The sequence below is a fragment of the Durio zibethinus genome, chromosome 6, assembly GCF_047325235.1.
Source record: "Durio zibethinus cultivar Kanyao isolate XHJ-2024 chromosome 6, ASM4732523v1, whole genome shotgun sequence".
Classification (NCBI taxonomy): Eukaryota; Viridiplantae; Streptophyta; class Magnoliopsida; order Malvales; family Malvaceae; genus Durio; species Durio zibethinus.
Window position 1 is genome coordinate 3,213,958 of NC_143167.1, and position 13,449 is coordinate 3,227,406.

The 13,449-nt window shown below is 31.1% G+C and overlaps 1 protein-coding gene and 1 pseudogene across 1 annotated transcript; both read right to left on the minus strand.

Moving 5' to 3' along the window:
• Window positions 1-1,613: 1,613 nt before the first annotated feature.
• On the minus strand, window positions 1,614-6,663 carry LOC111286248 (protein argonaute 4-like; annotated as a pseudogene).
• Window positions 3,773-8,107, minus strand: LOC111284237 (protein argonaute 4-like). The gene is made up of 5 exons (XM_089761830.1): window positions 7,877-8,107; window positions 7,565-7,776; window positions 7,268-7,480; window positions 7,036-7,172; window positions 3,773-6,954 (listed from the first exon to the last, which is right to left on the minus strand). Exons 1-5 carry the CDS (start codon window positions 8,105-8,107, stop codon window positions 6,791-6,793), a joined length of 957 nt encoding a protein of 318 aa, XP_089617956.1. The 3' UTR covers window positions 3,773-6,790.
• Window positions 8,108-13,449: the final 5,342 nt, after the last annotated feature.

Below are 13,449 nucleotides of genomic sequence, written 5' to 3' on the forward strand. Positions count from 1 at the left end.
TAGATTAAAGTCAAGATTGATGGAATAGCAAACAAGAATTAGGTTCAATATGTTTAAGAAGAAAAGTTACAATAGAATTTTTTGAATCATTCGTCAATTGTTTAATAAATTAAGCAATCCATTCATTCTGCATTTCAACACCTAAAATCTTTGCTACAACACATTGAAGTGTTTTTTGACATTTATCTCATAACAAAAATGCTTGTTAAAAATAAACTTTAAAACTATAAGACAAAGTTAATTATAATACAATCGTCTAGACAAAACTTATAGCCAATGACAACAAACCATTTATCTTTTTAACAATAAAATCAATTCAACAATTTTTATCTTTAAGGTTGGAGTCTTAGTCAACCAAATTCATTATAATTGTATTAACAACAAAGTCAATTCAATAATTTTTATATTTAAAACATTCAGAGATTCAATGTGATAAAATTTTTATCTTGTCATGAAATATCTAAACTCATTTAGATGGCATTAATAATTACCCTTAAGAAACAAAAACAATTAATAAAAAAATGCATAAATAACATATGCTTGAAAATGAGAAATAACTAAATATATTGAAAAATTTACTTTTAAAGGTCATAAAAAGTGTAGAAAAGAAAGTCAACTTATAAATCAAATTTGGCAAAAAAAAAAAAAGCATAAATAATTAATAAAAAATGCAAAATCTCACTTTACCAAATTCAACCAAAAAATTTTTTTTTTTGTAATTCAACCAATAATCGATTCTAATAACTAATAATTTTAAGAATGATAATGGAAAAAAAAAACTCATAACCTTATTTAACATTTGAGTAAGTTTAATATATCAAATTTAAGCTGTTTACATACTTAGAAAAGAGAGAGCAAAGAACTTAGTTTAAAATTTTCAAGGCATAAAGAATGTTTAAAAAAACTTAAATCACAAAAATTTTCGACAAGCGAAATAATGAGTGAAAATTGTTATAATATTTAAGCAAAATTAATATCACGACCTAAGCTATCATGTGCATAAATAAGGAACAACTACAAATGCTTGAGAATTTACACTTAATAGTCATTAAAAGTTCCAAAAAGCGATAAATTCATCCAAATTTAATAACAAATCAAGCAAGACAGCATAGTTCTACCCATGAGATAAATTTGACATAAAAAATTTAAACTATCTACATACTTAAATAAGTAAAAACTGAACAAATTTAAAAGTTTGCCCTCTCTAAGCATTGAAAATACTAAAAATATCTAAAATCACCATTTTTTTTTTTTGACAAACCATAAAAGGCAGCCTAGTTCTAAAATTTAAACAAGTTTAACATCATAAATTTAAGTAATCTATGTTCCTAAATGAGCAACAAACAATTCCGGAAAGTTGATCCTGCTTGTTATGGTTGCCATCGTTTTGAAATGGAGACTCCTTTGAAATATTGGTGTTTCTTTTTTCTTTGCTACGTGAAACAGTAGAGATTCGTTTTTAAGAGGAAGTATTGTCGATAAATTTTTGTATGCTATTTTTTTTCCTACCAAAACCAACAAACTCTTTCCGGAAAAGTTAAATATGCTAGAAATATAACTCATTCTTGCCACAGAAAAGCATTACATTATATAATAGAGAAGTAATAACGAAATGGTATAGTTTTCAAAGCATCAGAAACCAACAAAAGTAGTTACTCAGAAACCACATCTAACTTGTTAAGTAACTGATAACCAAGCCTAACAGTGAATAAGAGAAGAGAGTAAAGGGCAGTACTATAACCACTTTCACTAAACCAAACAGGAAAAAGCCACTGTGAATTTCCTAGTGAAGCATTCATATCTTTAGATACGTTAGCGGCCAGGCATCCAAAAAGTTTATAACCAAAATGGATGATGATTCAGAGAACAGCACGTCATCATCAGAACAAGTCTGAGATAGCCCTAACTCTAAAGTTTAAATATACTTAAAAAGGGTTTCAGATCAGTTGCTGGTAAAACCAAAAGCCTATAGTAAACATGGTCAAAAGGTCTCAGCAGAAGAACATAGAATCGGAGACATTCTTGTTCAACCACGGCAGCTGCGGAACAGGTATGGCTCCAGGAGCAGTCACCCCACCATGGCTTGAGGATGTCTCAGGAGCCTCATCAAACTTCAGGAAAGTCCCCAACTGCGAAGCTGCCAAATGCGCATACCAAATAGGAGCGACTGCAATCCAAAGATTAGAAACAAACACCTTTAAGAAATAGAAATACAGAATCAAGCAAAAAACGACAAACTATTATATGGAGATCAAGTGGGAAAATAATTAGGTAAACCAAATGAATTTGGCATTTGAGAAAAAGCATATCACAAACACTAGGGAAGCATCTCAACCAGAATACTTACCTACAGATATGGCAGTGGTACTTCTTTGATTCCTGCATTAGAAAGAGATTACAAGGAATGCAACCGTGATTACAACTTAAAACATTTGTGAAGTAATTACAACACATGATTATACGCTTACGTATATGATAGAGAATGGACAAGTTCTTGCAGTTCGTCAGCTGAAAATCCGATTTCATCTAAGAGAACATGATAATGGGTAGGCCTTGTGGTTCCCTGAACAGCAAATACAAATTATACAAACAAACCAACGTTACAATAAAAGATGAAGGGCTATACCCATAAGACACAGCAAAAGCGTCGAGCACAACTTGGATGAGGAAACCAACCACCGTAAGAGGAACTTCAATTTCAGTCGTGCATTTTCTTTCACAACAAAACATGCATGACAGCCTTAAAATACAAACAATGAATTCTGGATAGAGAAGGCAAGTACAAATGTAGTTGGCAATATCTTGACCAATTAAGTGAGACAAAATTGCAAAATCAACAACCATTAATCAACTGAAACAAAATTCTAGAAAAACTTACAATCATTCCGGCATGTGCACATAGATAAAAGTCATTGTTCTGTGGATGACAAACTGTGTTGTCTATCCCGGTTCCTGCAAAACAATAAAAAAAGGATCGATTTTAACAACTATAACAGAGGTACCAGATGACATGCATCAAATAATGAGTGAGCCTCACCAGGCAGAACATTATCAGGAGATCCCTGCTGGAAAAACCTTGTACGATGATTTTTTTGTGCTACGATGACCACAAACCTGGGGTTCCAATTCTCATCAAGATTCTTGCAAGCCTATAAAGTAGAAACGTTAACGAGAGATGTTTTATCCCAAGCACTATCATCTTAATGACTGATTTATAACTAGCACAATTTTCGTACTTATTTTGCATGAATAACTCAAATAGAAATGTACAATTTTCAGTTCCCATGATTGAAAGTCACTACTGCATACCTCAACAATTTGTTCCAGTTCAATGTTCAAAACTTGATTGAACTGTGACTCACTGACCCCGTCCCTGAGTGGAACCAAGAATAATGAGCAAGTAAGCATGCATAAGCATCTCAATAAAAGGTAAAAGAAACATCAGCGCAATAACCACAAACTAGCTTACAAGAAGTATGTAAAGAGATATGATGGTTCATAAGAAGATAAAACAAAATTTGAAAAAGAAAATTGTCAAAAAAGGACATAAATGATGTAAAGATTAACCAAGTACCATAAAACCTGCAATAGAATGATAAAAATTCACAGCATTGTAACATAAAAAAAAAGTTTTGCATAGCAGGTATTAATTACATTCATAGAACCCAACTATACAAAACAGAAATGTAAATGTTAGTTAGGGCTTTTGGGGGGTGGGGGGGGGGGGGGGTGGGGATTCACAACATTTTAAGTCATATAGCCAGAGCAGAAAATGAGAATAATGGAAGAGGCTAAAAAATGAGAATGTTCTGAAGCATTTTAGACAGCAGGCAGAAAGGAACATGCTAGTTTGATTAAAAGTTTAAAGGACAACTTGTACATTCCGTAAGCAGCATGAAGAGACTGAGCAGATCAAATATACTTGAATATCAAGACAGCATTTCACATGTAAAACAGATGATTTAACAGAATAAATACACCCATTACTTAGAAGTTAGAAATCAATACAAATAGAGTTTGCAAAGCAGAGACGAAGCTGTGGCAATTAAGAAGCAGGAAAACCAAATTTTGCATCCCTGAGTTCCCTAAAAATGTATGATTTAGAATATTTTTGTTATATAGAATGAACGTGAGAAACAGCAAAATGTAAAATAAGAAACCTGAATATGATGATTTGAAGAGGCTTCTGTCGTGAGCTTCTAAAAAAGTCAAAGACAGCCTCCCTGATGTCAAAGAAAATACATTAGGTACACAAACTCGAAACATTATATTCCCAAAAATTAAAATACTACAGACATAAATGATTACCAGCAGAATAACATATTACACAACTTTCTTATTACAACCCACCGCCATTGACGCCCCAAGCAAGAAGAGAGAAACAATAATGAGGATATAAAAAATAAATTTTCAACAAATAACTTGTCCCTTTTATTGGCCAATACTTGTCCCCTCTTTAGTCAAATAACTTTAAGATTGAAACGTACCTCATAACACCTCCATCCACCCGGTCAGACACTCGTTTGAATAGTGAATCTATCATTTCAACCCGGGGTGACTGTGTCCGGACAGATGCCCTATAGCGGTAAATGGAGGGCCACTGCCTGGAGTTAACCACCTACAATTAAATACAGTTAAAAAATCTCACAAATTTTGAAGTATAGACAGACTGCCAAATCACATCTCTATAACTGCTTGCAATTTATGGAAACTCAAGAAACCCAATGATAAGGAATAAGATCATCCCTACCGCAGCTATTGACGGGACATCAGACTGCCCAGGAGAGCCATGTGACACATCCATACCAAGGATCATGGTTGGAACCCTTGAAACAACAGGGATCATAGAACTTGGAGTTGGAACCCTTGAAACAACAGGGAAGGGACGTGGTTGTTGGATTGTTAACATTGAATTCAGTCCTCCAAGCTGCGAGCAGATTATGATATTAGCAGGTTTAATTATAAATAGAACAATAACCTTAATGGTTTAACTACAGAAGATTAGAACTGCAACCAGAGGAATGGCTTAAGTTAAAAAAAAAAGAAAAAAGAAATCGTTGGACAGAAGCAGACCTTTGCATTAATCTTGAGAAGCAGATTCGTAAGGTACTGATCAGTGAACTTAGTTGGAGCCATACACTGAGTGACTATGCCAGAGTCGGCAAGATTCTTTCGCTTCCATGGACCTTAGAAAATTCGTTGAACTTACTACGTAAGCAAAAGACTTCCAGGAAAACACGCATAGACAATGTATGAACAGATGAGTTTGTGCACACCATAAAGATCAGAATTTTTCCTGTTAGGCAGCACACAAAGAAGGAACCGTGGAGAGACATTACTTTCAGATTTCATCTCATCAAACATCTTATCCACTCTACCCACAGGAGAGAGACGTCCGTTCTCATTCTTCTCTGTGTACACACCAAATGGTCTATCTACATGCTGAAAAAGAGACATGGAAAAGAACGTAAGCCAACAAGTTGAATTCTATAACTTTGTATGTGCTGATTGACAATACCAATACAACCAAAACAAAAATTAGACAACAAACTTACCATTCCTTTCATTTCTCCGCATCTCATCAGATCCAACACAAGTCGACTTACATCACAACGTGGCCAGAAGTTAACAACACCCCAACTTTCAATCCTAGTTGGCTCCACAAATCTCTATGAAAGCATAACTGAACTGTTGAGAAACAAGAGATGAAACATATATAAGATAGAAGGCTGCAAAAGCAAAGAAGCTATAGACCTTATTGTTGAAATTCCATCGCCCATTCTTAGGCGCGAAAGCTTTACCATCGCCCGCTATTATCTGTCATCAAAAGATAACTCAATTAGCATGTACATCGAAAAGAAGGATCATTAAATTAACCCTCAACAACCAGCATACACGTTCCGTATATCAAAGAAAGAAACAAAATTCATCATTAACCTACCCCCGGAGGAGGCAGAATACGGCCTTCCACTTGGGTGAAATTAGAGCTGATAGAAACACCACATGAACGCAGCACTGGTTCAGCACCATAATTACTGTTATGTAAAGCCTGCACAAAAATATGCAACACTCATAAGTTATAGAACAAGTGAAATGCTGAGAGTCAGAAGTTTATAATAGACCTACAATAGACAAGAGCCTCATTCTTTCTTGAGGCTTCTGCCTTGATTTTTCGACCAGCGAAGCTCTTTGGAAAGTGGATAGCGCTTTTGTGTAGCGTTGCAACGACACCAAAGTGCACAGCTATGGCATTGCAACAGGTGCACAACAAATCATAGACAAGAATTAGTTGCTAAGCATATATCATGTAACAAAACAAAGCCACAATGCACTCATTCACCTCCAAAGGAATATATGTTGGCCGCTTTGGCTTGCCAACATTAATGCATGGCAAATCTGCAGAATAAGCCAACTGTATCTTGCGATGGGTGACAAAATATTCATAAACAGTAATCTCCACGGTCTCTGCTTCACCATTCTCATTCTTCATACTTTTCTGCTTCCATGAGAACCTGCATCATGGACACAGCACACAACAAATAAGAAACAATAACTTTAAACTGAAGTATTACACAACAGGCAAGTAGGAAAAGCTCAAAGTTAAATAGTAGCCAATTTAGCACCAATCAAAGAAAAAGCACTATTGTGAGACCGGGAAATCATACATCTGATCTTTGCAGAAAAGGTCACTCAATCCGGTAATCTTGTACTCCAGATTGGATGGTCTGACTTCTACCCTCAGATTTTTAAGCACTCGTTTAGCCTATTCAGGGTTTCAAGCAATTGCGGTTTAGTAATTAATAATTGATGCAAAGAACTCAAATTCGCTTGGCAAAAAAATGTAGTTATTGATAACCTTGCTCCAGTCCAGGTACTGAGGATCTCTCATATTCTGATTCTCAAGTAAAAAATCCAATACTGGACCAGGTTGAAATATCACTGTAGTTGATACGTCTGAAACACAAAGAGAAATAGTAATTATACAAACAATACAAAGCACACAAATGCGTAAGTGCTGCGAGATGAGGTTCCAACCAATATTCAGGGAAAGGCCTCCTTGAGTAGCTCTGAAACTTGAATGGAATCCCCTGCATCCTAGGACACCACGGCCAATGTTTGTATAATTATTTTCATCATCTTGGAAAAAAGACTGGCGAACAAGTAGGCATCCCCTATGTAAGTGAACGTAATGTCAGAATAAATATAATATCCGGGATCAAAACCTAAAAGTGGAGAAAAGAATACTCAGGCACATATTTTAACTCACCGTTTTGCAGCATGCTGCCGTAAAATGATATCCAGCACCCTCAGGGCTTCTTGTGAGTTTCCTGATTCCTGTCCACGCAGAGCATTTTGAATGGCTTGCATGGGAATCTTTGCGGCAAAGCTAATCTCCACGTTAAATGTCTTTGGCGGGTGCATACGTCCTAATATCTTCCTTTCACGCTCTTTTTGGCTTTCATTGCCATCAGGGCTTGCACTCCTATTGTTTCCATACATACTTAAAAAATTAGAAACAATGAATGGGAGCAGTGTAAATACTGCAAATCAATCTAAAGTGCACGTCAACCTGTCGGATGTAACATCCTCAAGCACAACAGGAAACTCAAGCTTGGTACTTGGGAGAGGACCAACAGTAAATAAACTCTTCTCCCCATCATACGCAAAGTCCTTTCCAGCCAACTCACTGCTGTAGGTCTCATGCAACTTATCCATCACCTTTCTTCCAACACCCTTCCCAACCACTGGGCGACCATCTTCATAAGAAAGAGAAACCTGTTGAACCAAATTGCAAAAGAAGAAGAAACTTGCATCAATAATTTCTATTTACCAATGAGAAAAAAAGATAAGCAGAGCGAAGTAAGCAATTACATACACTGTAGTGGAAGAAATGCCCATCAACAGTTCCAACATTCACTTTGAAGTGATTTGTGAGAATAGATATCTTCTGCCCTTTAGATCCAAGACCTTTCCTGGCCATTGGGACACGTAAAACCTTCTTTGCAGGTTCACATTCTGCTTTGATTGGTGCCACATTGGGAGGCAGAGGCGGGGGAGGAGGAAGAGAGCCCGTTGCCCCGCTTCCCTCTTTCTCAGACGAGTCCATTTCCTAACCAAGAAAATTTTTCTTACGTGAAAGAAAATAAAAATACTAGTAAGCATTTAAGATTAGCTACAACAGAAATTCCACAAAAAGTAGGTACGTAACAGTATCATTTCATGCAGAAAAAGATTAACTATAACCATTTCATGCAGAAAAAAGTAATTCCCACTTTTAAGTTGATAAATTAGTTATTTTCAACAAAAAAGAAAAAATTAGTAGCAATTACCCTTGACATATCACAATCTTAAAACTCGTCAATCTATACAACTTAGTATCTAGTTCTCTTAAACTATATAGTGTCTGTTTATATGGTTTTATTTTATAGGATTGTTTTTTTTTTTTTTTTTTTGTTATTTGAAATATCCTAAGAGAAATCAACAAAAATATATCCATTTCCTTTTGAGAAATACAGACATAGAGATTAAGGGAATTTAGTGAATAAATAATGATTTAAAATTTAGATTGTGGATTTTTGTATTTGTGTCATTTAAATTATAAATTTAATGTATTAATATTATATTTTATACGAAAATTACGTGCCACAATTAATATAGATGATAAAATATAAAATATATATTTTTAATTTTGTTAAATCCATATATATATATAATTATTATTAAAATTATAAATTATATTTCTTTCATGTTTTTATTAGTATCCTATTTCGTATCCCTTTTATTCGTTTTGTGTTCGTGTTATATTTTTGCATGATGTATTCTCTTGGCAAAGTAAACAACAAAATAAAATTTTTCTAACAATATACTCAAAACGTGATTTTTTTTTTTCTAGCAATATACTCGTACGCCACTAAGGAAAACAAAGTCAACATGCTCGTACGCCAAAAAAGAAACAAAGCCAAGGCACCAAAACTATATAATATTTAAAAATGAGATTTTTTTTTTCCTAACAAAATGCTTAAGAAACCACATGCATGCATATTAAAGACGTGTTTACAAAGGATACAAATATTACCTAAACATCAGAGGATCTATAGCAAAAAAAAAAAAAAAAAAGCGTATGTTGATGAATGCTGGAACTTACACAGGAAAAAAAATAGAGAGATAAGCACAAAGGAAAAAAAAAAAAAGAAAAAGAAAAAGAAACCCTTAGAGTACAAAAAAAAAAAAGGGAACCTTTAAGAATATGAGCTTGAACCAGAGGCACTAATGCTGCTATGCACTAAAACGGTTAACATGAAGAGGCAAAAAGGTGCTGTTTTTAGCATAAAAGTCAAAACTTTAACCAAATATATTGCATCATTTAAGGGATAGAACGAAAAAATACCAAAACGTAAATACCTTTAGCACATCAAGAGACAGTAAAAGACTATAACTGCAGAGAAAGAGTAAATGAAGCGACAAAAAACTTTTAAACGGAGTTAAAAATCCCAACTGAAGCAAAAATGTAACAACTTTCTAAATGGCTTGATTACAAGATGACAAAAAAGAAACCTTTTTTACTATAAAAGAACTGAATAATAAAATAAAATAACAAAGGTTACGAAAGGTATACATCTCTCAAAATAGAAATGTGCTCTACACCGACGAAAAACTACAGTCCTTAAAAATAGAAAAAAAAAAAAAAAAAAAAAAAACAGCTAAAAAGTTGCAAACTTGAAGTGTTTATTGAAAAAGTAGAAACAAAAAATGGAACGAAGCGCAGATGATACTCAAAAAAGAAGAAAATCCTTGAAAAAAGCCACCTACTGAAGCAGCATTGCAAACTACAACGCTTAAAATTTTTCAAAAACAGAGGACCTTTCAAAAATACATCAAAAACCCTGTAAAAAAAAGTCCAAAGAAGAAAAACACGAGACAAAAACACTGAAACCAAACAGGTTTCACAGAAAAAAAAAATACCTGAAATTTGGAGAGCAAATGAAAGATAGAAACCCTAAAACTCAAAAGGCACTGTCAAATACAAATCTCCTTTCTTGTTTTTTCCTCTCACACGAAAAAACTATAAACAGACTGAAATAAACCTCCAAGGACCATCCGTCTTTGTCTTGCCTTAATTTATGTCCTCTGCATCGCGGCTTACACGATACGCTGCTTTACCACGTCTCCACCGTCCACTTGTCAATTTAGATTAGATGACAATAATTTTTTAAAACTTCAGGTTAATAAGAACAATATTATTAAATTAATTACTAATTTATTCATAATATGTATGAAAATTTTGTGAATGATTGAGACTTTTTTATAATTATACAAAGATTTATATTTGATGTGTTGTATAGATTTTATAAATTATTTTATTGATGACCTAAATCATATTATATCGTCTCATTAATAATTAAATTTTTTAAAAGATATAAATTTTTATATTTATTTTAGAAATTGTTATTTATTTATTAAGAAATTAACTTCATCAAACACGGTAACGATGTATAAATTTATGTACTATCAAAACATTAAATATAAACTCATTATATAAATTTATTATATAAAAATCATACAAAATATATTTTAAAAAGCCAAATAAAACTTATAAAAAATAAAAAATTTTAACTAATACAAATTAATTTTACTGTATTATAGTCACATCATAATAATTATTTATTAAAAAATTATTAATTTCCATAATTAACATTTATATAAAGATATAAAAGTTAAAATATTTTATAAAAATTAAAATATTCAATGTGAACGATTTCTATTATCCGATATGTGCATAATTTTAAAAATTTTTAATGTATCGTCTAATAAATGAATTCTATTTTATTTGATGTATTTTTAATTTAAAAATAAATTGATTATATTTTCTTTATAATATTTATTTTAAATTACTTTCAATTAAAATTCATATTAAAAGTAATAAAACTTTTTTTCCGTTGTTAATAAATAAAATAATTTTGTATTTTTTTTTCAATTATAAATATTCAACTCTTAAAATAAATTTACTAAAAATTATACACGTTTCAACATATTAAAATATAATTTATTGGCTCTACCTTTTTAAGTTATGTATGCATGTACATTTAATATGTGGATTTTAATAATATCAATAAATGATCATATAAACTAAAATTTAATTTATCAAATCAAATCAAATCGAATTAATTTCATTATTATTGTTATTTTATTTCAAAATCTCTCCTTTTTTTTTTTGTCGAATACGTTAAAAACACATTATACATAAAACTATTTTTATTACTAAACATAAATTACTCTTAAGTTTATTTTTAATTTTATTTCATTCAATTAATTATTTCAAAATTACATATTTAAAATGTCATCAATTGCCCTCGATTTGCAACAGGTGACTATGAAAGTTTTAGTGTCATCAATGATTTTGAACGTAATGAAGGGAACGGGTCTTAAATTACACCTTTAGATCAAAGCATTGGACGGCTTTGATTTGATCGTGATAGAATGTGTGATTGCATAAGATCATACCCTTTTTTTTAATTGTTAAAAAATATGCACATTTGCAGTGCAAAAATGATTATGTCACTACTTTAATCATAGATATTCGGTTTTTGCAAAAACGATATTAATTTTTATTAATTTTTGATTTGACGATTCTAAGTTTAATTGAAATCTCAAAATCATGGTTTTGTCTGTTTAAAACAATGGGGTGTGTTGAATGATAAAAAAATTGAGTTGGGTGGAGAAGGATAATTTGGATAAAAGGAAATGGAAAACAAAAAAAAAAAAATAGTGCGGAGATCATGTACTTACGAATATAACAATAATTTGATTATGCATGACATGTGTGAATAGATTAAGATATCTAAAATTAGATATACGAAGTAATTATATAGCTTTTTATAAGAGTAGATTTTTTATGATATTAGATTTTAAATATTTTATCAACCACTTTCAATTCAATAATTAAATTTTTTTTTTCACAAAAAAATGTTGAAACTTTTTTGTCTATCCATAAATGGTTTTATCCTAAAATAATTTTTTTTAATAGTAGTAGTAATTTAATTTTCATAAATTCTTGTTTTGGTAGACAATATTTTTCTTGTAGTTATCTTTATCAAATACAATTATCAAAATCAAAATATTTATAATTTTCAACTCTTAATTCACCATTTTTTTCTAATACTGGCAATATAAAAGTTAGACTTATAATTATAATATTAGATGTTGCATTTCTTTAAAATCGGTAAAATAAAGTGATATACGTTTAAAAATTGGTGAAAGGATTTAAATAGATTATTAGTAGCACTGTGAAAGAGATGTTTCAACAAATCCAATTAAAATAAATTAGGTGAATTGCTAATGTATATGACCCTTTGTAATTTTTGTCTATAATAATACTAAAAGTTGTAGGATATATATGCAATATGCATATAAAAAATTTTTAGGCTAAGGTCAAGATTGATGGAATAGCAAACATAAATTAGGTTCAATATGTTTAAGAAGAAAAGTTATCATAGAATTATTTAAATCATTCGTCAATTGCTTAATAAATTAAGTAATTTTTATGTCCTCATTCTATATTTCAACACCTAAAATCTTTACTACAAGACATCGGAGTGTCTTTTGACACCTTTCTCGTACCCAAAATACTTGTTAAAAAAAAATGAACCTTAAAACTATAACACAAAGTTAATTATAAAGCAATCGTCTAGACAAAGCTCATAACCAATGTCAACAACCCATTGATCCTTTTAACAATAAATCAATTCAACAATTTTTATCTTTAGGGTTTGAGTCTTAGTCAATCAAATGCATTATAACTATATTAACAACAAAGTCAATTCGATAATTTTTATTATTTAAAGCATTCAGAGATTCAATGTAATAAAATTTTTATGTTATCATAAAAGATCTAAACTTATTTAGATGGCATTAATAATTATCATAAAAAAATAGAGATAATTAATAGAAAAAATACAGAAATAACACATGTTTAAAAATGAGTAATAACTGGATATGCTTGAGAATTTATCATTTAATATCGTAAAAAGTGTAGAAAAGAAAGTCAACTTATAAATCAAATTTGACAAAAAAAAAAGCATAAATATTTAATAAAAAAAATGCAAAATTTCACTTTACCAAACTCTACCAATAAAAATTTTTCTTGCAATTCAACCAATAAATGATTTTTATAACTAATAATTTTAAGAATGACAGTGAAAAAAAAAAAAAAAAAAAACTCATATCCTTATTTAAAATTTGAGTAAGTTTAATATATCAAGTTTAAGTTGTCTACATACCTAAAACTGAGAGAGCAAAGAACTTGGTTTAAAATTTTTAAGGCATAAAGAATGCTTAAAAAGACTTAAATTACAAAATATTTTGACAAACGAAGCAAACGAGAATTGTTTTAATATTTAAGCAAAATTAATATCGCAAACCTAAGCTATCAATGTGCTTAAATAAGGAATA